The 21206-nt window shown below is 38.2% G+C and overlaps 1 protein-coding gene across 3 annotated transcripts in view; it reads left to right on the top strand.

Annotated features, from left to right (window-relative positions):
• Positions 1 to 21206, top strand: part of HDAC9 (histone deacetylase 9) — a gene marked incomplete at both ends in the record, with an annotated part of 426230 nt that overhangs the window by 297024 nt on the left and 108000 nt on the right. For all 3 annotated transcript variants that reach the window (XM_080339190.1, XM_080339185.1, XM_080339191.1), the window contains 2 exons: positions 4564 to 4613; positions 19589 to 19696. In XM_080339190.1, the coding sequence (XP_080195316.1) occupies positions 4564 to 4613; positions 19589 to 19696 (158 nt within the window). The remainder of the gene's footprint in view (positions 1 to 4563; positions 4614 to 19588; positions 19697 to 21206) is intronic.

Genomic DNA, 21206 nt, shown 5'->3' with positions numbered 1-21206 from the left:
ATTGCTTCAGTGAGTTATAACAGTAGATAAGAAAAATGTCTTGATCACAATACTATGTAAGTTTCTACATCTTCTTAGCCAAAGCAACATCAAAACAAAAATATTCACAGTATGGTAGATTGTTGGGAGCTTGAATTTCTGAGGTAAGAAATCCCCCTTAAAAAAAACTCAAAAAAGTGTTTCCAATAAAAAGCATTAAATTCCTGCAAAATGAAAATCTGGAAACATTTTGAATTCATCAACATTGTCAAAATGTTCCATTTTGATAGGGTCAAGCATTTCATTTAAATTGCATTGGTTTTGATCCATTTCATATTAATTTTTACATTATCTAATACAACATACATTAATATAAAATAATGTTCCCATCTTGGATCTCAGTGGTTGACCACCATATAAAATGCAGTGTGTAGTTACAGCTACAAGGTTAGAAAAGGATCAGACCCAGACATCCTCGCTGTATTTCTGCCTGTGTATGGAAAAGACAGAAAGCTTTGTTTATCCAGTCTCAGAAAACCATTTCTTTGCTCACAGATCTTTACTCGGCACTCTTTACCTTTTTCACTTGACACTTAGTCCAAAATAGTTACTCTCTGAGTTTATATCAAGATCACACTCTTAGCATATATTCTGAGTGTATCCTTGGCTTCCTGCCCTTTCTGTCTCTGTTTCTGGGTTGTTTTCTTGCTGTGTCTCACATGGCCTTTTACCAGGACAACAGTCAATGAAACACCCTTCCCACATGCTTTTGCATGTGCCTGGCTTTTGGTTGGAAACTCTAATCATTTGAGCTTCCAGACACTTTTATACAGGATCTTTATTGTTTCTTACATTTTTTCCAAAATGTGCTGTTACTCTTCCATCTTTCATTGTCCCCAGTTCAGTGAGGTTGAAACTAACTAAACCTGACATTAAAATTAGCATCTTGGTATAGTGTAGAAATTCAAAAGGATATGTAGCAATGAAGAAAAATCTAAAGGAAATGTTTCTCATCAAAGATGTCATCAATAACAACATTGTCTCATAAAACATTTCTATTTCAATGAAAGTGCAGTTTTTGCTACAGAAATTTTTCCATCACATTATGGCTTGGCATCCTAGTGAAAAGGATGACTTACCAATTCCTTCCCTTACTCTTCTACCCACCCAAAAAGACAGAGGTACCCTTTGTTCTCCACTTGTGCTCCGGGAAAGTGTTTGTTCCCTGTCTCTGTTCAGAAGAGTACATCTGCACATCTGCATTGTCTGAATGTCTTTTTTTTTGTCCTAACAAGCCACTTCTGTATCTTTCAGACAGAAAATAAACACTTGAAGGTATAAAATTTAAGAACAACTTGGACTAGAAATGTGCCACTTATCAATAAATGCTTATTTCAGTTCAGGAAAAAAAAACTGTTCTGGAAGACTCCAAAGCGGAACAACTATGAACTACAGAAATCAGTAAGAATTATGCATACAGTTATAGTTCACATATTCTTATTGCTTTCAGAGTATAAACTTCGCTTTATTTTCCCTACATCAGGGCCTACAAATGCAGCTATTGCAAATAATCACTTCAACTTCTATTAATGCGCTATTGTAGTTAAACTTTTGACTGATTGTATTTCAGTGTGGTGTGTTAAGCAAGATGTTATGTTGCATTACATTGTCTTGACATGAAGGAAACTAATGTACAGACTATGTGTCACATTGCATTATGGTTTCATGTGACAGGATACAACCTTTCAAACCTCTTTGAATAAACTCAAGAGCAGACAATTATCAAACAGGTCTTACAAATTTGTTTCCTTCTTCCCTCTCCAACCATAAGTAAGAAAATGCTTCTAAAAATCTGATTTCCAATGATTACAAGTTTGTAAAAGTGAGAAATACACTGTTAACAAATCTCTGGCAGTGAGGCTGTATTTAAAGTACAACTAAAAAATACATTCACAGAGCATCTTTGCAATTGCAGTTTCAAGTTAGTGAAAAAAATGACCACTTTGCAGAAGTGGCTTTGTTTGTGAGGAATGATACTGAAAACAATCAGGCTCCTCAAACTGTGCCTTTTCACAAATGAATACATTTTCTTTTTTTTTTTTTTTTTGAAAGAGAGTTTTTGCCCATTACTTTCCCTGCTTATCAGAATCTCAGTCCCCAGTTGTCAACCTCTGAAGCAGCTTCCTTGACTTCTGTAGGGGCCCTGACCTCAGTCAGTGATGGGTGCCTCAGCACTAATTTTATTAACCAGCTCCTATAGCACTTGTGGGTTGAAATTTTAGAATACATATCTTTGATAATTTTTCTAGTTCTATCAGTAAATTGTTTTGCTGAACCTTCTCTAAAAGATATTTTATTCTGAAATTATTTGCTGGTGACTACAAAGTCTGTCCTGATGCAAGGCCAAACAAAAGTAGGATTATTTAAAATTTGTCTTCTGTCTTACCTGAAGTATCCCAATATCTTTTTTATTAATATTCTGGAGGTATTCTGGGGTGGGAAAGGTGTTACTTGAAAACTATTGTTATTTACTAAGTTCTGCTGGTGCATCAACTCCAAACATCATGGGAAATTCTCACATTGATTCCTTTTCAGGGTTTGCTTTTTGCTACTGATTTTCGTTTATTAAAAAAAGAGTGTTTTGAGATCTTTCCTGTCTATAGGGCTAGCTGAGTGTTGGTCTCACTCTCTCTTAGTAGAACCTTTCCTCACTGTTCTTCTGATGAAATCTCAATGTTTTTCTTGTTCTGCAAAGCCTGTTATCTTCTTTTTTTGACTATCATGCAATAAGAACTGAGTATCCTGGCAGGTTTCTTGATACACTGAAAATGCTTCATTCTTCTTTCCAGTAGTTTAGCACTATCTGTTGATTGAATTTAGTGTCCTTCCTCACCATCTGCTTTTCTGTTTTCACTTTGTGTTTGTTGGTTTTAATTGTGTTTACCAGGCATGTTGTGCACAACTGTAGGGAGATAAATGAGAATTCATCTGTTCTCTCTTATGTCCCAACTCTGCAATGGAATTTAAGAAAAAAGGTCTAGTTATTCAATGTGCTAAAAATGCATTCTTTTACCTCAAATTACAGCTTATGTTTCCATTATTTTCTCCTGTCAGCACTAATTTTTTAGTTTTTTGCTCAAGACTTTTTGATCTTCTCCCCACTAAAAACTGGAAAATTGCTGTTCACATTGATCCCTGGATCTGCTTAGCAAGAGATCCGGAAATTCCTCCTGTACTTCTGCTCTGACCATCTCCTGCAGCCAGCATTTCCTTGCATGTCTGGGGCCATTAGGACTCACAGTATGAGAATAATCTGCGTAGCTGCTGCACCTGCATTTCCCCTGGTAGCTCCACAGGAGGTTTTGTTTGGCTCCTCTTGCTCACTGTGCAAACTGATCAAAGGTCTCTAGTTGGTTAAAAATGCATCTTGGATTTTACTCAAAGTGTAAAGCACTTTCTTCATCTCAGACTTACAGTCTGGTCTCTTGTACTTCAAAGATGATGACTTATAATTGTCTTTATGCATTTCATTGTCACCTGCTAAACATGAGTAACTGCAGTGTTCGCCCCTTCCGTAACAATGAGTGGCTCCTCTAGGTAACTTGAGTGATTCACTATCTAACGTTTCCTCCAGATGGCAAAGTTACAAAGCTAGTTCTGTGATATGGTGAGGAGAAAAGCCTGTGTTCTCTTCCACAGCTGCCTTAGGATCAGATTACATACTGGGTTAGGAACTGCATCAAATCCTGAGATCCTTACCCGGTTTTCATATTGTCCTTATCAAGACCAACAGAGAGTTTAGTGGTATAAAAAAAGAAAACATGAATGAATAAAAAGTGAGTATAAATATGAAGTTAAACCCTATTACATTATCTAGTGTATAGAGCGAAGTAAGCTAGAAATTAGATTCTAAAGCCTATTAAGTTTCTGTTCCCTTTACTAGAATGTATTTACGGAGTAATACTGAAACAAGTCTTATTTTGTTTTATGTTTTAAAAATGGTATGTAACTGAAGAGAACAGTATTTCTGCATAGGTAGGAAGACTAAGGCTGTGATTTTCAAAGGAAAAACTTTTTGGAGAGATGAAGTTAAGAAATTAGTCATCAGTTTAATACCATCTTAATGAGGTTCCCTCTGTTGTCAGTGAAAAGAAACAGGCACTTCTGAAGCACAGTTCATCCCATTAGTCATCTAGGCTGGGCAGAGGTGCCTGCCTCTCTCCACTGGCTGTAGAAGAAGCTGACTCGCTTAGACAAGATGCTTATCAGCTACAGATATCAGGATGACCAGTCATCCTAGTTCAGGGTGACTTTCTGTGGAGATTTGATCATTATAGTCCTTTGAAACTGCTGCTTACCAATCTTAAGATTTGTCATTGCAAAAGAGTGCCGTAAATGTGCCATGGCTGATTTGCTTTCTAAATGCTATTAATATTTTTTATTCTAATATATGGCATTTTCAGCATGTGAGAGCCAAATCTGAATTACTGTAAAAAGTGATTACTGTTCCAGTGTTTAAATGTCTTTTTGATAAATGATACTTTTTTTTTTTTCTTTGTTTGTTTGTTTCCCTTTAATATATAGGAAACGTGTCTCAAAAACTCTTTTCCTTGTTGCCTTGTGGGGGACTTGGGGTAAGTAGAGGTTTGCTTTTTCACAAGAGGGACAGCACACAACATATGTATTAATTCGTGAATTCTTTAGCGCTATTGCATTTTCAGTTCAAAGTCTTCAGAAACTGATAAAAAGCCATTATCGTACTGTGTTTTCCAAGACACAGAAGACAGTACATCACAATAAGCATATGGAACAGTTAGATTTTGTGGTAATGTATGCATTTCTTCATTGTCTGACTTCAGATTTTTCACACAAGCTCTATTTTTTGAGGAAAGTAATGTGTATGTAATTGTTACAGCAGAATAAGCTTTGGAGAAGCTTTGTGTACTGTCGAAAGGTAAACATGGCTTCACATATCTCAGAAAGGACAAAAAAATCACCAAAGCTAACATTTAGTATGGTAAGTGGTCACTAGCTACTATCTAATAACTTGTGTGTTGTTAAACTAATACATTATTTGAGCATTTTTAGATCCTATTTCAAAATGGATTCATTCTGAAATATAATACAAGCTTGTCACTATTAGGACACAGTAGACAAAATACTGCAAACAAAAATTTGTTGCAACACAAGGTAAAGGAATTAACATAAATTATTGAAAAACATGGAGAATGGAGAATTTCTACCTAAGTTGGTATCATGGTCCAATTAAATTCCAGTAAAGACAACACCAGGGAGAAATAATTTTTCATGTACAGGTGTTTTTCACACAAAAGTATTCTATACTTTTGGTCCAGCTAGGAGTGCTATTTTCTGATGTCAGCAATATCAAAGTTTAATGATAATATTATCAGATATTGATGGGCTGGCTGGATGATGCGTATGTCTTTTAGTTCCCTTTCACTATTTCTGAGTATGCAGGAATAAAGGCATAGTCTCTGGAGGTCAACTTCCAATGCAATCTTCTAACATTTTATTTACTTTTACATTTCGCAAAAGATAAATTCCATACCATACTAGTGTTATTTATAGGAGGGTATTTTATTATGACATACCTGACAGAAGAACTACAAATTTTGTAAGGTTTTAATACAACAAAAAGAAAAATTCCATTTTAGATGTCAGTATTTAGTAATTTTTGAGGATTTCTGAACTATAACTTAAGGAACAAAGAATGAGGAGGAAATGGCAATTATTGCAGCTCCTCTACTGTGGACTGAGCTTGCTGAGGATTCTGCCTAAAATTTGGTGACTAGCAATCTGCTAATTTTGAAAGTAGGGGCTCATTTCTGTGTGTGGATCAGTTAACTTTACATATGGAGACAGACATGTATGTCCACAGGCACCTCTGTGCACTATCATGGGCACATATGCACACACACACACACATATATGCACACGTGTAAAAAAAGGTATATTTTCATGCTGTTGTTGAAGTTATTGAGAAGTTTAGAGAAAACTGGAAAAGAGTAAAGCTGATAAAAAATGTTGTTCAGGCTTCTGAGTAAAGAGAAGCTGATGTAAAATTTCTTCACAAATCTTTTTGAGGGTTATGGCAAGTAAATAGGACTGTGGTACACTTTGAAAAATAATGTATAAGATTTTTCTATGAAACAAGTTATTGTGGTATTAAAAATTGTGAATAGAAATATGCTTTGCAATCCTTCCGCTAACAAAAGTACATTTTCTATTTTAAATGTAACACAAGGCAGAGATGCTCAAGATAACTTCATTTTTTTAAGCACTTAAATTTATCTACATTTTTTGAGTCTGTTTGCTGTATTTCTTATTTAAAATAATGGAAATTTGATTAAAGAACATGTTGTAGAAATTGATCTTTTATTTATTTTTTTTCTAGTTGGTTTGCCTTTCTACATGTTATTATTGTCAGGCTTGCTGTGGGGCTCTTTTAAAGGAATGGGTTATGACCTTTTTCAAGGTAAATAATCAGATTAGGAGCTCTTTTTCAGTGATATTTAGCTGTCTATTGGTCAAGAGGAGCTCTGGGAAAGGAAGCTGCTTCAAATTGTGAGGAAAGCAATTCTGAAGTTTACTTTCAAAAATGATGGTGCAAAGAAAGAAACAGCATTACTAATTAGTATCTTTCCACTTAATTGAGGGTTATAAAGCAATAATCAATGTCAAGCAGTATGAATAGTTTATGCAAGGATTTTAAGGAGGGATAGAAACAGTGAGAAAGCATTAAAAAAACAAAAACAAAAACAAAACCAGAAAGACTTCCATTCTTGCAGGAGACTTTATGGCTGCCTCTTGAATAATGGTTTTCAGAGCTCTTTGGTCCTATTGTCTTCTAATGATAAGGGGACCTTGCTGGCTGTTATCATGCAGCTCTTCTATTACTAAATAGACTAATGGTTAGACTACCCACATAGGGAATGAAAAACTTAGGCTCATTTCTCTCCACTGCCAGGTTGGATTTAATATCAGATCTCCCATCTCTTAGTGGACATTGTTACCATAGATTGTTCCTGGATGGGGACCCTCACATCACACACTGAAGCTGTGCCACTGTTGAAATAGCACTGGGCCAGTAAGACTGCACATAAGTAGGATAAAGCCCATGTACCTAAGGCTATGATCTACCTATCATACATTGATAAATAATGTGAAGTCCTAGCTCTGAGCCACTGCTCCGCAAACAGCTTCTATATTTCACATTAAAGAATCACTGGATGAACTGGAAACTGCTCTTGGAGCAAGGACTGGAGCCTAGGACTCCACAGGCATTGAAGACATCCCAGCTGATGAACTATAAAGACTTTATCAGCATGAGTTTGGGATGGCTTGCATCGTTCTCAAACAGAGGTCTGACAAACCTTTGTAACCCCAAATTCTACTATATTATTTCATTGTTATCTCTTTTCTAACAGCACAAATAAACATCAGTCAAGATCAGGGATCATCTTCTTTGGAGATTACTTACAGTTACAGTAAAATAAAGTTTCCCCAATAATTTTGAAAAACAAACAAGAGGCAGTGTCCATAACTAATATTTCCTAATCCTGTTCCATCATGGTTCTAAATCTTTTGTACCAGTGCAAAATGCATGTAAAGCTACCGTTTACTGACTTTGTAAACATTTTTCATCCATATGAATTTTCTTTCAAGAAGTGATAGGAACTGTTTATGTCAGGGTCACTGGTGGATTTGGTTTGGTATGTGTTAGACTTTCAGAGGAAATCAAACAATAAACTTTATAGTTTTATAGGAAATTATCTAAACAATAATTAGCTCTCTTGTCTAAGAACATCAAGCTGTTTCACCCTGACAACCAAACTGAACAGGTCTAACAGTTGTCTAAATCTAACCTCCTAAATTTGTCCATTACAGGTTTTCTTGCAATGATGGTTAATTTTGTATCAGAGGACTACCCAGGGTCAGCAGTATAACAGTCACTGAATATGGGACCTCTCTCTTGCAATAATGCTTTTTATTCTTTTTTCAAGCTTAAGGCTGTTCCAGAACCAACTGTTGTTAAAGAATTCTATAATAATACCGGGGGGGATGCAATTCCTTGTGTTGGAGAGAGAATAGCAGCTCTACAGCCAACAGTTTTAATAACAAGAGATGGTTTCTTGCAGCTGGTCAGAGGTTTGGAATGTGAACAGGCTTCCAGGAGAGGTGGGTAGATTGCAGGTGAAGTGGCCAAATGGGGAGAATAATCAGAAATTACTTTTTGGTTCTGTGGATTATCAGACCATTCCACAATTTTTCATCTGTAAACAGCTGCTAGAGCTATAACTGATCATTTGATCAATGCATCCATCTATTTCAATTCTTCCACCTCTGTTGTGCTGTGAAAATGACAATAAGAGAAGCAGAAATCTACTTTTAATGGCACTAAGTTTCATCTCCTTTCCTCAGTCTGTCACTAAAAATAGCGATTGTTTTCCTGCCTGTTTGACCTGCTGCTGTGTGAAGAAATCTTGAAGTCATTTCTCAGCCATATTTTTTTGTCTAGTTGATAGGCAAAAAACCCACAAAAGCAAAGAAGAGCAGTCTTTTATGATAATGTCATCATCGGCTCCTAGCTTCAAACACTTCTGGGGCTTTTGAATTGTCATTTATAACTTGGAACTGAACCGACCCATAATTCCCTTGATACATTTAGAGAAATTGATAACAGACTGCTTCTTTTATGGCTCAGAGGAGGCAACTCCAATCACATCACTATTGGCAGTCAATATTATTTTCTGACATGGTTGTAAAAGTATAAAGGGGCTTATGGCATTTGTTTAGATGAGGAATGGGCTCTCAAGCTGTGCTGGGGTTTATGGGTCCAGATTACTGAGAAGCAAAGGGAATATGATGTTTGCAAACAGGATATGATTTTATTTAAGTTTGGGTTTCATACGTTGTTCCCTGGGGATTGTCCTGCAGACAGCAGAGAATTTCACTTTTATCATATGAAATTGGGCAGTTATCCAATCCCCTCTGCTCTCCCCCCACCCTCCAAAGACATTGCTCCAAACCTGTAACGTGTAAAGTCAGATCTTTGAATTGCAAGAGGAGGAGCTGGGGGGGAACACCACCCTGTGAGGAATCGAACTTTTGCCGAATAAATATTTAGTGAGCTGAATAGACTGTAAAGCTATAAAAACTCCCTGCATTTTACAAAAATCACAAAATATTAATATTCTGTGGATGTTGAATTTCCTCCTGGCATTCCTTGCTGTGGTAGCTGGACAGTACTGCTTTTTATCCTGACCACACAGGAACAAAAGCAATAAGAAAGGCAAGATTTCACTGTTATACAATTTTAGTAAGTCATCCAAGCAACAAATTGTTTTCTGCTGTTTCTCATATCTTTTGCTTCTTCCCTTGATCTTAGTCTGGGCCCAGGAAGAATTTTCAGCCTTTACACATTATGACTCTTCATTCCTGTTATCTGTATAAGAGCTAATGGTACCTACCTAGCTCCATTACCATGGTACAATAGTGTAAAAATTAAGAAAGTATTGGTGATGGCATTGTCTCCTTGTAGTAGATTTCAGGTTCCAGGCTTCTTAGGGATGTCTCCTTATATCTGCCTGCAAAACTGGCTGTAAAGAAGTGCCTATGGTTTGGGCACTCTAATTAAACATGGTGTTCCGATAAACTGGTGACCTTCCCCTGTATCCCAGGCTGTACCAAAATAGGTATAGTGTGTGCATAATATCGACCAAAACTATGTATTTTTCCTGGTTTGGGGAAAACAATCTGTTTTTCCTAGAAGCTCAGCTAATTAATATGATGTCTTTCACAGTGAAATCATCACTGCTAATATATTAACCTATCAATTGAAACTACTTGCCTGAGTAGCCTTATTAACCTACTGAACTTTGCCAGTTATAATATTTTTGAGCAGATTGCGGGAGACTTCTGGGAATGAAAGACTGGTCTGCGTCCTAAGCCTCTCTGGCAACTACACCATCCCTAAAGAAATTCCAAGATTTAGTCAAAACAACCTCATAGGCACATTATACTTCAATTGATACACTAACTGTTTAGGACTCACAGTTACACAGCATTGACTGTGTGTCATTTTCTGCAGAAATCATAAAAATACATGACCAAAAAGGCCATCCTAGTACCACCCTAAGGCACAACTTAAGGCCAGTGGGTATGGGACCAGAGCAAGGGCTGCAGGTTTGTCATCCTGGAGCATTTAAGTGTCTGCACACTCAGACAGTTTGTGCAGTTCCAGATAAACATATTTAGGCCACAGAATGAGGGAATGAGTGTGTAACGTGCTCCCAGCCACTCTGGTGAATGCACTTTTTAGGTAATATACCCTATCAGTTCTGGCAATTCATGGGAGCCAGCTGTTTCAGTGGACTGTGTTTTGTAGGAATGGACCAACTGACATTACGTTTTAGTCAAGCTCTCACGCATACAGAATTGAAGGCTTTCTAGCTGACCAGCTCACAGCTTCCTTGAGTGGGCAAACTGAAGAAGAAATTGGGAAATGAGAGAAAAACTGTACATTTACTTACTCTTAGCTCAGAACAACGGTTGTCTGAAGACTCACTTGTCCAGCTTCACATACCTCACTTTAGACAAATTAGTGAAACAGCCAAAGCAGGACCCTGACCACCCTTGCTTGCCTGTATAACCATTAGAGAGCCATGTGCATTGCTAGAGCAGGAGTCTCTTCACCTAAGATCAGAAGAACTGACTGGAGGTGACTAATTTCCTTCATTGACAGGGACTTGAAGTAGCTAGGTTGACAATTTTAGGCACATACATCTTAGAAAAAAAGTAAGTTAACAAGTGTGAGTCTGGATGATCAGAACAGGAAACAGATACTCTTCCTTTATGGAGGTACAGAGACTTCATCTGTGGATCTGGAAAGTGCAATGGTGTCTTATCTCTGGCAGGGAGGGAACGCCTCATTTAGCATATCAATACCATGGCCACAAAAAAGGAAAAAATCTCTTCACACTACAGAGCTGATAATATTTTTTTCACCCTTTTTAACCGAGGACCTTTTTTCCTTGGTGCTAGACCAGATTCAAATTGTAAACAAAGATACAGCACATGGAACACAGAAAATTATTGAGAAATTAATGAGCTATCATAAAGTCAAACCTTTAAAGGTCTTAACTAATTTCGTACATTTCCTAAAAACTGTTGTGTTGCCAAAGGCCAGCATCTTGCGAAGAAACCTTCTTATTTGACAGAATATGAAACACTTTATATATATATATATATATATATATATGTATGTATGTAAAATGTAAATTGTGGAATAGTGTCATCTACAATTTACTAATATTATTCACTCTCCCCAGATTCAATCACACAGACACATATGGATTTGATAGGAATTCTGTAACTAAAGCAGAATTCACATTTGCACTTTAAAAACACATCATGTGTTTATTGATAAAATTTAGTCCCCAAGATGGACAGAAAAGCTTTCTGAAGAGGAAATGTTCATGTGTTGCTTGTCTGAATAAACACTAGGTTCTAGCACAGCTCCATGGTGGCCTCTAACATAAAGATCATCTACATTCCAGAAAAAAGCTGAAATGCTGTGTATTGCTAAAATGTGTTCAGCAGCAAATGATCAGACTTTAAAAAATAAGTCCTGAATTCTGCACACAAAAGTTGTCTTTTCTGTAACAGTAAGCATTACAACCAGCTTCAGACCATTCTATCTATTTGCCCATGAACTCCTGGAAACTGCATGGTCAAACATAAGAAGGCAGTTGTGCAAGCATTTTCACACACTAATCCATTAAATACTAAAACAAATGTCAAGTTAAATTAATAGAGTACTCAGGGCTACGTCTGAAAGTGCAGTAACATTTTTACAAGCATCTGGTGATATATGCCACATATCTGAGACTTGAATCTGGGCCTAAGTGTTTTATTTATGAGTTTTTTCTAAGAACGAGTTCTAATCCACATCTAATCCATGCTATACTCCCTTCATTTCCCTACCAATGATCCACACACCACTGTTTCACTAAGGCTTTCAGGTCCTTTAGGGTGTCTCATGTATGCTTTATGAGACCTAGAGATTCTGAATGCCTGTCATAAAACTCAGTTTAAGAGAGTAACCAAATCAAACTACTTCTTCTGAAGATACTCTATTTGGGCTTCTGCTTGATTTAGCAGGATTATTTTCTGATTCTCATTTTGAATATGAAGATATTTATTTTTCAATACATACTTCACACATGTACTTGTTCTTTTCAAACCTTGAGGTGAATTCCATTTGTACAGAAGTATGGGTGCTGTATTTTTAACAATGGCTGACTACTAACATCAGCAACTCTGCTGGGCATTCAATTACTAATTTTTACATGGATTTTTTTTTCTGATTATTTTATTAAAATTGGCTTTGATTTATAATAGCTTTATAAATTAGGTCACTATTAACAGGTAAAACTTTTAAAATGTTAAATATTCTGCAGACGGTGGGTATATGTACTGTCCACATTCCTTGTTCTTGCCCTGAAAGAGGGTTTTGTGGGCAGAATTAATAACCTCAATTAGAAGTCAATTTCCATGAATACTATTGCTGACAAATTCTCCTACTATAATTACTCAAACACAACAGAGAAACCAATGCAAGCTCAAGTAAATTCCATGCTTTTTGTTTAAGCAATGATTTGTGAAGATCCTTTGAACTACTCATCCCACTGGAGCCTAAACATCACATCCCCTTCACAATTAATTTGTAAACCAGACTGGTAGGCAAGAAAATATGAAAAGCTGATATTCTGGGTACTCTTTATGGCAGGCATTTTAGATTAAAGCAGCTGGAAACAACAGGACAAATCTCTAATATGGCTGGAAAATAACAGTAAAAATAAAGTAAGTTTACTGTACATATTTTCCCTAAAGAAGCCTGCTTTTACACAGTTCCTGTATATGGGATTTATTGAAGAGATGTCAGCCATGTAAACTTTTCTTCCTTTGTTCCTTAATGAAAGACATGGCTGACAGGCCATTCGTTAGACGTTGTCCCTTGGAGATGGTCTGCACACCTTCGCTTCTTTAGTCATGGTGAGATAAAGCAGCAGCTGAGAAGCACATCGAGGACCTTTTGCTTCTTAGTGGAAATCACAGAGGTGATGGATGACCACCAGGACATGTGTAGGAGTGAGAGGTGAGAGCTTTGAGTGTGGCACCTGGGAAGCTGCACTGCTCATGGCCAGGAGCAAAGTATCCCAAACTTATGTGCTAGTGTTTACTGGCACCAACTGTCTCCAAGAATGACAGACTCCTTGCTGGAAGTGGTAGCAAGATGCCACACACATTTTTTTAGAGGCTGCAGCACTTCAGGAAAATTTCTGATTTCTATTTTCATGCCAGAGAATTTAAAAAAAAACAGTGATGCAAACATATTTGCTCTGGTGTAAGTAGAAGAGTGTGAGACTCTGAATGCTTTTAAAGTTAAAGCACAGTAATTAACTCTGCAATACACAAGTTTTATTTAATTGCAGTATCACTGAGGAGGTCTGTACTCTCCTATATTATTTCTCACAGTTTAATCAGTTTGTTTACTGCATATAGCTATGCTGTTGCTAGCTGACTAGATTTTATTTACTTCTCAATTTTATAACCACTTATATCAAAGGACAATATTTTTATGTGGTAGTTTTTCCAGATTTGTGTTGAAATGTATCCATATGAAATGAATACTGAATTAACTTCCATAAATTATAAGAACAGTTGAGCCCAACCTCTGCCTTTTAAATAATGGGCAAAGACTCTAAACTACTGCAACTAACTGCTACTTTTTAGTTTGTAGTTCAGGACTTTTTTCTGAGAAAAAACTTCTTCTCAGTAAGGGTGACAGAACACTGGAACAGGCTGCCCAGGGGTGTTGTGAAGTCTCCTTCTCTGGAGACATTCAAAACCCACCTGGACATGTTCCTGTGCGACCTCACCTAGGCGTTCCTGCTCCAGCAGGGGGATTGGACTAGATGATCTTTTGAGGTCCCTTCCAATCCCAAACATACTGTGATACTGTGACATTGGACACATAGGATACAGTCACTGCTATCAAAGGATCATCACAGGTCAAAATTTTCATGAAAAGGTAGATGACAGATTGCATTTTTGAACTATTTTCAGAGAATAAGTAGAGCATCCCTGGGAGGGACATGTCGTAACTCTAGGAGGACTGATTTTGATTTTTATGATGGCAACAGTTGTGCAGAGAATCCAGAGCCAGATGAGTGATTCAGTATATTTTTAATTCTTTCTAGAAGTTAAACCAGAATTCCACTGTGGAAGCTGGATTTATGTTAAATCACAAATTGTGTGTGTGTGTGTGTTTGAGAGAGAGAGGGCAATCTCTAGGATGCTTTGTCAGAATCCGTCCCAAAGCAGTAGCATGGGATCTCTTTTATATTGCCATATATTTATAAGTGGATCTATATTTAAGGCAACTTCAGAGTTTACAATACTTATTTAAGAAAGAGAGACAACTCACCCAGGTGAATACACCACACAGGGTGTGAAAAATGGAATGGTGTGTCAAACTGTGAGCAGAATCTCTGGTCAGCAGAACGGGGGCCCAGTGATCATCAGGCAGATCACAGGAAGTTTCCAGAGGAAGAAGGACTTAAACAGAGGATGAGTGAAGAGATTCTCTAGCCAGGGAAGGGATAGGTAAAACAAAAGGCAATTACAAATATTTTTAAAAATTATTTAGAATTACTATTCATGCCACTTTTTTGCCTTCCATAGGTAGGTTCCAGATAAATGTAAATAGCAGGACAAGTAACATTTCCAGTTTCAGCAACTGTGGTGATTTCAGAAAGGCCTTTAAGTTAACAGTCTCTCAGATGTACTTACATATCCCTTTTTTCCACCTTCACATGCACGTGCCACAAACTGAGCACAATATGAGGAGTTGGTAACTTTCAAACTTCATAGTCAGTCTTCCTTAACATGCAATATTCCAGCCATGAGGGGGTACAGTACAAGCTTTCTATCTGCTGAAACATCTCTGCTGCAAAGCTTCTTGTTTCTTAGCTTGTTTTTAGTATGCTTAAAGTCTTCACTGTGAAAGTCAAATTATCACATAGATATTTCTTGCAGGAAGCATTCCTATCAAGTTCTTTTTGTAGTGCAAAGCAGGGAATTTCTGCACACAGGGCTTGAAACATAAGTTGCATTCAGTAAAGAAAAGTTACCTACATTTCTTTTCACTTAAGTCATTCCCTTCCTCTTTAATGCCTCCACATCCACTTCAGGGACAGGTAGCTTAATTTCTATCATCTGTAGCTTTACAGAGTATTAGCTTTGCTACACATGCCAATGATTGAGCTATACTAGATGTGCTTGAAAAAGCCTACAACCTGCAGTGCTCATTCAGGAAACTCGGAGTGAAGTAAATCCATATGTGTGTTAGAAAGTCAGTGTTCAGATAGGGCTCGTGTTCTCTGGCTCTTGGTGCTCTCACGCACAATCCTTTGAAGAACTGCAGCAGTGATAGGATTTTTGATAACGAAATGTGTAATATGCTCATTGTTTAACACTGAAACTATTATGCTTTACTTTTTTTTTTCTTTTTCATGTGGTTGGACATTCATAATGTTTTCCTACCCTGACAATTTTTAAAGGACTCTTAAATGAAAATAATGTATCTAATTAAGCAGAAAAAAGGGCTAAGATTCTGTGTTAGAATAAAACTACAAATGCTGTATTTTCTCTAAATCTTGTTTAACATTTTCTGAAAAAAATTCCTAATCAAGACAGAGTTTTCACTGAATGGTTCAGCTGCTCCAAATCACTTGCAGAACAAAAATAACCTCTTATAAAATTCCATCTGACTTTTTCATAGTCTGTGATTCAGACAGCATCACATTTGTCACAAATTCATGCATACTCAGCATCTAGATAGACTGTCAGATACACGTGATATTTACATGAACTAGAACCAGAAACCGGTGTCTGATCTTATTCCCTTGTATAAAATCCAACCATTTAATCTAATGGGAATAAAGAAAAGCATATCTAGTAGGATTTTACATTGCTACATTTTATATATAGCTTGACAACTGGGCCAGCTAGAAACTGTAATTTTAATGGGTTTACCATTTGTATCACTGTATTTCATCAGTGATTTACAATGTAAACATTGAGTATCACTAAAAGAAAATCTGTTTAAACACCTGAAACATTTAAGGCAATACATAGCACTAATAGAGATATAAAATGGAGTGAAATGGCATTTTCCAGTAGTTACAGCTAAAGCATTGGCTGTGTGATGAAAGTTTTTCTAGGCTGTTCTTCATCAGATGTTCCTCAAAAATTCAGTCTTAAATGTTGCGTTAACATGAAATTGAATTTGACATCTAAGTTTGTAATACTGTCCCTTTCAAGGATAATTATTAATATGTTTATGTTAGTTTTCTTGTGTTATAATAACTGCACTAAGTTACACAGCTTCAGTTGGCAACTCCTGGATTTGAGGGTCTACCATTTGTCATATGTACCATGCCCAAGAGATCAGCTAAAAGATCTTGAATTTCCTATGTACATTTAGGTGGCATTTTTTGAAAATTCCTCAGGAAACACTGCTTTGTTTCCTGATTTCCCATTTTTATTGGACCACCATAAGCCAGCACTGTGCCCCTGTGGCCAAGAAGGCCAATGGCATCCTGGGGTGTATTGGAAGGGGGGTGGTCAGTAGGTCGAGAGAGGTTCTCCTTCCCCTCTACTATGCCATGATGAGACCACATCTGGAATACTGTGTCCAGTTCTGGACCCCTCAGGTCAAGAAGGACAGGGAACTGCTGGAGAGAGTCCAGTGCAGAACCATGAAGATGATTAAGGGAGTGGAGCATCTCCCTTATGAGGAAAGGCTGAGGGAGCTGGGTCTCTTTAGCTTGGAAGAGACTGAGGGGTGACCTCATTAATGTTTACAAATATGTAAAGGCTGAGTGTCATGAGGATGGAGCCAGGCTCTTCTCAGTGACAACCAATGATTGGACAAGGGGCAATGGGTACACACTGGAACACAGGAGGTTCCACTTAAATATGAGAAGAAACTTCTTCACAATAAGGGTGACAGAACACTGGAACAGGCTGCCCAGGGAGGTTGTGGAGTCTCCTTCCCTGGAGACATTCAAAACCCGCCTGGACACATTCCTGTGTAACCTCATCTAGGTGGTCCTGCTCTGGCACGGGGATTGGACTAGATGATCTTTTGAGGTCCCTTCCAATCCCTAACGTTCTGTGATTCTGTGAAAATTAGGTAGCAGTCATTCAAGTGGTATGAGGGAAAATTTTTAGTGGAAGATATTTGGTCTTATTGTCCCAGTTCAGTCTCCTCACACTCAGCTGAAAGCAGAAAATGATAAATGCTGTATACCGGCCAATACTCAGTGTTCGGTGGTTGGAGAGTCTGCCGTCTCATGTGTCAGAGCAGACAACTGTCTTGAAGGGTGGGTACTCTCGAGCTGTGGTTACAATTTTAACTTAATCGACCTTCCTGGAAATGAATCATAGTCCCTTTGAGGATGCAGGCTCCTGCTCGTGCCCTGGTGTACGGAGCAGCTGCCATTGAATCATTTTCATCAGCCACTCCTTCATGTTAACCTTAATTTGCTAGCCATAAAAATAGTAAGACAGTACTCCCTCCCAGCTCTCTTGTTGATACTTCTTTATTTAAAGTATTGCACAGTATTTTTCAAACTTTATTAGAGTTTGATTAAATTGATTTAACCGATGACCTCTACTTACTTATCTCCTTATTTGTTTTAAAAATGAAAACTGATTCAGAGTTGCTTTAAAGCAGTTGAGAGACAACTTGAAGGTCTGCCTAATGTTAAATACAACTTTTTTTTTTAACAACTTGGTTTCTTTCCTATTTCTTGTTGTAATTTTCTTAGTTACCTATTGATTTCTGTGTGTCTTTGGGAAAGCTACTTAATTTATTTATATTTCAAGCTACCAATCTGCAAAACAAATACGATAAATCATCCTGTATCAAGTTGATGATGCTTAATTGTGTTTGTACAACATTTTGAGTCTCTCAGATGAAAACACAGTGTGGTGTTATTACTGTTATTCTAAACTTTGCAAGCGAAATCCAGTCTTCTTATTCAGGTCTACTGTGGATACGAACTATTTTCATTAGTTCTGCTGCATGCACACAAATCTGATCAAAACGATAGAAAACTCAGGTCCAGTACACTGAAAAATAAGATCACTTTAGTAGGTTGAAACATAATATTATTGTAACAGTAATGATGAAGACATTTGACAGGTGTAGAGAAGATCAAGCTTCTTTCTGTTTCAAATGACTAATCAGAGAAATTCCTCAGAACCTCCAGAGTTGAGTAGCAGTTGCATCCAGTTGCATCCATTTTCAATTACTTGATTACTTAATTTTTTATTTTTTTTTTTGGAGAAATTAGGAACAGAAGCTTCTGGTTCAAACTGAAAATGTCTCGATGTGCTTGGAAGTTACCCAAATAGCATCTGTTACAGTGTTTTGTCTATTCCTAAACATTTTTCATGATGAATGTGTACAGTATGGTACAATTAAATGCACTTCCCATGGAGCGTCAAGAAAGTCTGGCTGTCTCTTTGGATGACTTTTTCAGACTATTTCACACCATCATGTCTGCTTGGCAAAGTATCATATAAGGAATATAAAACATTTCACCTGTATTTATTTTGTATGTTTCTTCAAATAGTTACTGAAAATAGATTTCAAAAATAAAATTTGAGCACACCAATTTAAGTTGTAGAGCAGCTGCATAGCCATCTTTATAATAGGTCATTTATAATATTTTGTCTTTACAATATTTTATCCTTCTGTTTTATATAATGTTTTACATGTTGCACTCGCTCATTTAGAAGGAACAAAAGATAATTTTCTCTGCTTTAGAGTAACCACATTCATCTGTTACAAAGTGGGATCTAAAGCCATTCAAGCCAAAATTTATTAGTTCATCAAACTTCATTTTATTTAATTTTATTTTCTGTCTATGGCAATAATGGCATGGAAAATGATCCAAACAATTAATTATTCTGATTTTTGGTCATTTAAAAATTGCTCCTGCCTGGGTGGGAAAGATGAGTGTTTGTTGCCCTTATTTTTTTAAAAAAAAAAGGGTGATGACCTGAGCCCCTGGTGAGTTTTGGTCGCCAGAGTTGCTGGTGGTGGCTGCTGTAGGCAGGGGTGGCTGTCCCCGCTGGACACTTGGTCCCAGAGCTGGCAGGTCCCCGTGCCCCCACCAGTGTGAGGACCTGGCGCGCTGCATCTGGCGGCCGATGAGCCGGCCCGGCTTGGCGATGTAACACTGTTTGTAATGAGAAATCTAAACAGGGAATGGCAGCGAGGCATGACAGGAATGTGTTTCCATTGGAGAAGCCCGTGCAGAGAAAAAGCATAAGCAAAGCCATGTCCAGAAGGCCTTTCAGCTGGCCAGGACGGAAGACTGATGTTATTGTACACGGGCTGTCACGCTGCCAGCCCTCCCTCACAGGTTTGTTTTCTCTCATGCTCTCCCTCTCCCTCTCTCTCTCCCTCTCTCCCCTGCCTTCCTCCCGGGGCCGGCTGTTTGCTCAGGTGGACAGTGACACCGTTTGGAACGAGCTGCACTCGGCCGGGGCGGCACGCATGGCGGTGGGCTGTGTCATCGAGCTGGCGGCCCGTGTGGCCTCCCGGGAGCTGAAGGTGAGGCCAGGGCCACGCCGTGGGTGGGAGCGCCGGGGCAGCGGGGCGTGGGGGGAGACTGAAGGGAAGGCGTTGTTCAACGTCCTGCTCCCGGGAGGGTGGCGGGAGGAGGGCGGGGGGCACGGCCACGAAGGTGTGGGAGCCCGGGCGGTGCTTCCAGTCCTCACCAGGGACTTCCTTGCTGTCCATAAACTGGGGCAGTGGTGGTGGTTACAGAGCAGAGGGCTACAGCCCGAGGTGAAGCTCCTCATCGCCTGCACACCTCTGGGCAAGTGGCTGTGGTGCTGCCTTTTGAAGTTATGTCTTTAAAAAATAAAAAAAAATAAATTAATATGTTTGTTTAATTGTGCATGTAACCTCAGGATACCACCCAGGGAGAGGAGAGGCAAACAGCGGGCATGCAGGCTGGAAGCAGAGGAAGGTGGCTGGTGAGGAGAGCCCTGACCTGGAGGTGCCTCCGCCTCGCTGGCCGCCCTGTGCTCTTCTCCCTGGCCCCCTTTCCCATCCTATCTCCATGCTGCACGATCTGCAAGGCATGATGTACAAAACCCAAATTATCCCCAGTCTAAACAATTTATAAAAGCTCCAGGCCTGACGGACTTTGACATTTTATTTGGTATTTTAACAGCCCTATTTAAAGGTACACCATATGCAGCCGGAGTGCAGGCTTGCCCCAATAGACATCATTGGAGCTAACATGTCTCCTTAATGAAACTGTTTATTCCCTTTCCAGTCTAAATACTAATGGATTCAGTCCTGTTTCCAAAATCAAGATAAAAATAAATATTTTAGGATTCACATTATATCATTTTTAAACTCCAAAATGTATTTGAACTTGAGAATTTTCCTTCTGTATATCTGTCTAATTTCAGTCAAAATATATTAGCTACATATTTGTGGAGGGGTACATATGTCTATGTGTATATATACATAGATATAGAATAGATAGGTACATAAATGACAGTGTGCTCGGGTGAAATGCAATACTATAGCTTTGACACAATTGAGTGTGGTTACTAAATTGTCGTGTTCAGGAACTAAAATCATTAGCCAGGTACTACACAAAATGTACAAGTTTTGAAATCTCAGATCAAAGACAAGGGTCCATCATATGGGAGCCTGCTGTGCATCCTTTCTGATGGGTACAGCATCCCCGTTAAGTTTTTTGGATAGAACTGGATTTAACACACAACTTGCTGTGCATTCTTCCCACCCAATGGGACTAATGAAAGTGAAGAAGGACTTTTTAGCTAGTTTTTACTTTTGGCAACTGCGGGACACATGTAGGTCTCTAAGGCAATATAAAAGCAAGTTTTGATAAGAATAATGAGAGATGTCCTATGTGCAGTTGACATGAGCAGGGTATACTGCAGAATCTTTACTGCTTACCTCTGTACATTTGTGGTATCCTTCCACAGTGTGAACGCTTCTGGTTGTTTCTATGTCTGTGATGGACAGCTGAAAAGAATCAAACATCAGGCACTGTGAGACCTTGGTTGCTACTGGCATT

The sequence above is a fragment of the Nesoenas mayeri genome, assembly GCF_963082525.1.
Source record: "Nesoenas mayeri genome assembly, chromosome: 2".
Taxonomy (NCBI): Eukaryota; Metazoa; Chordata; class Aves; order Columbiformes; family Columbidae; genus Nesoenas; species Nesoenas mayeri.
The sequence above is the reverse complement of the archived record's forward strand: the minus strand, read 5'-3'. Positions and strand labels throughout refer to the sequence as shown.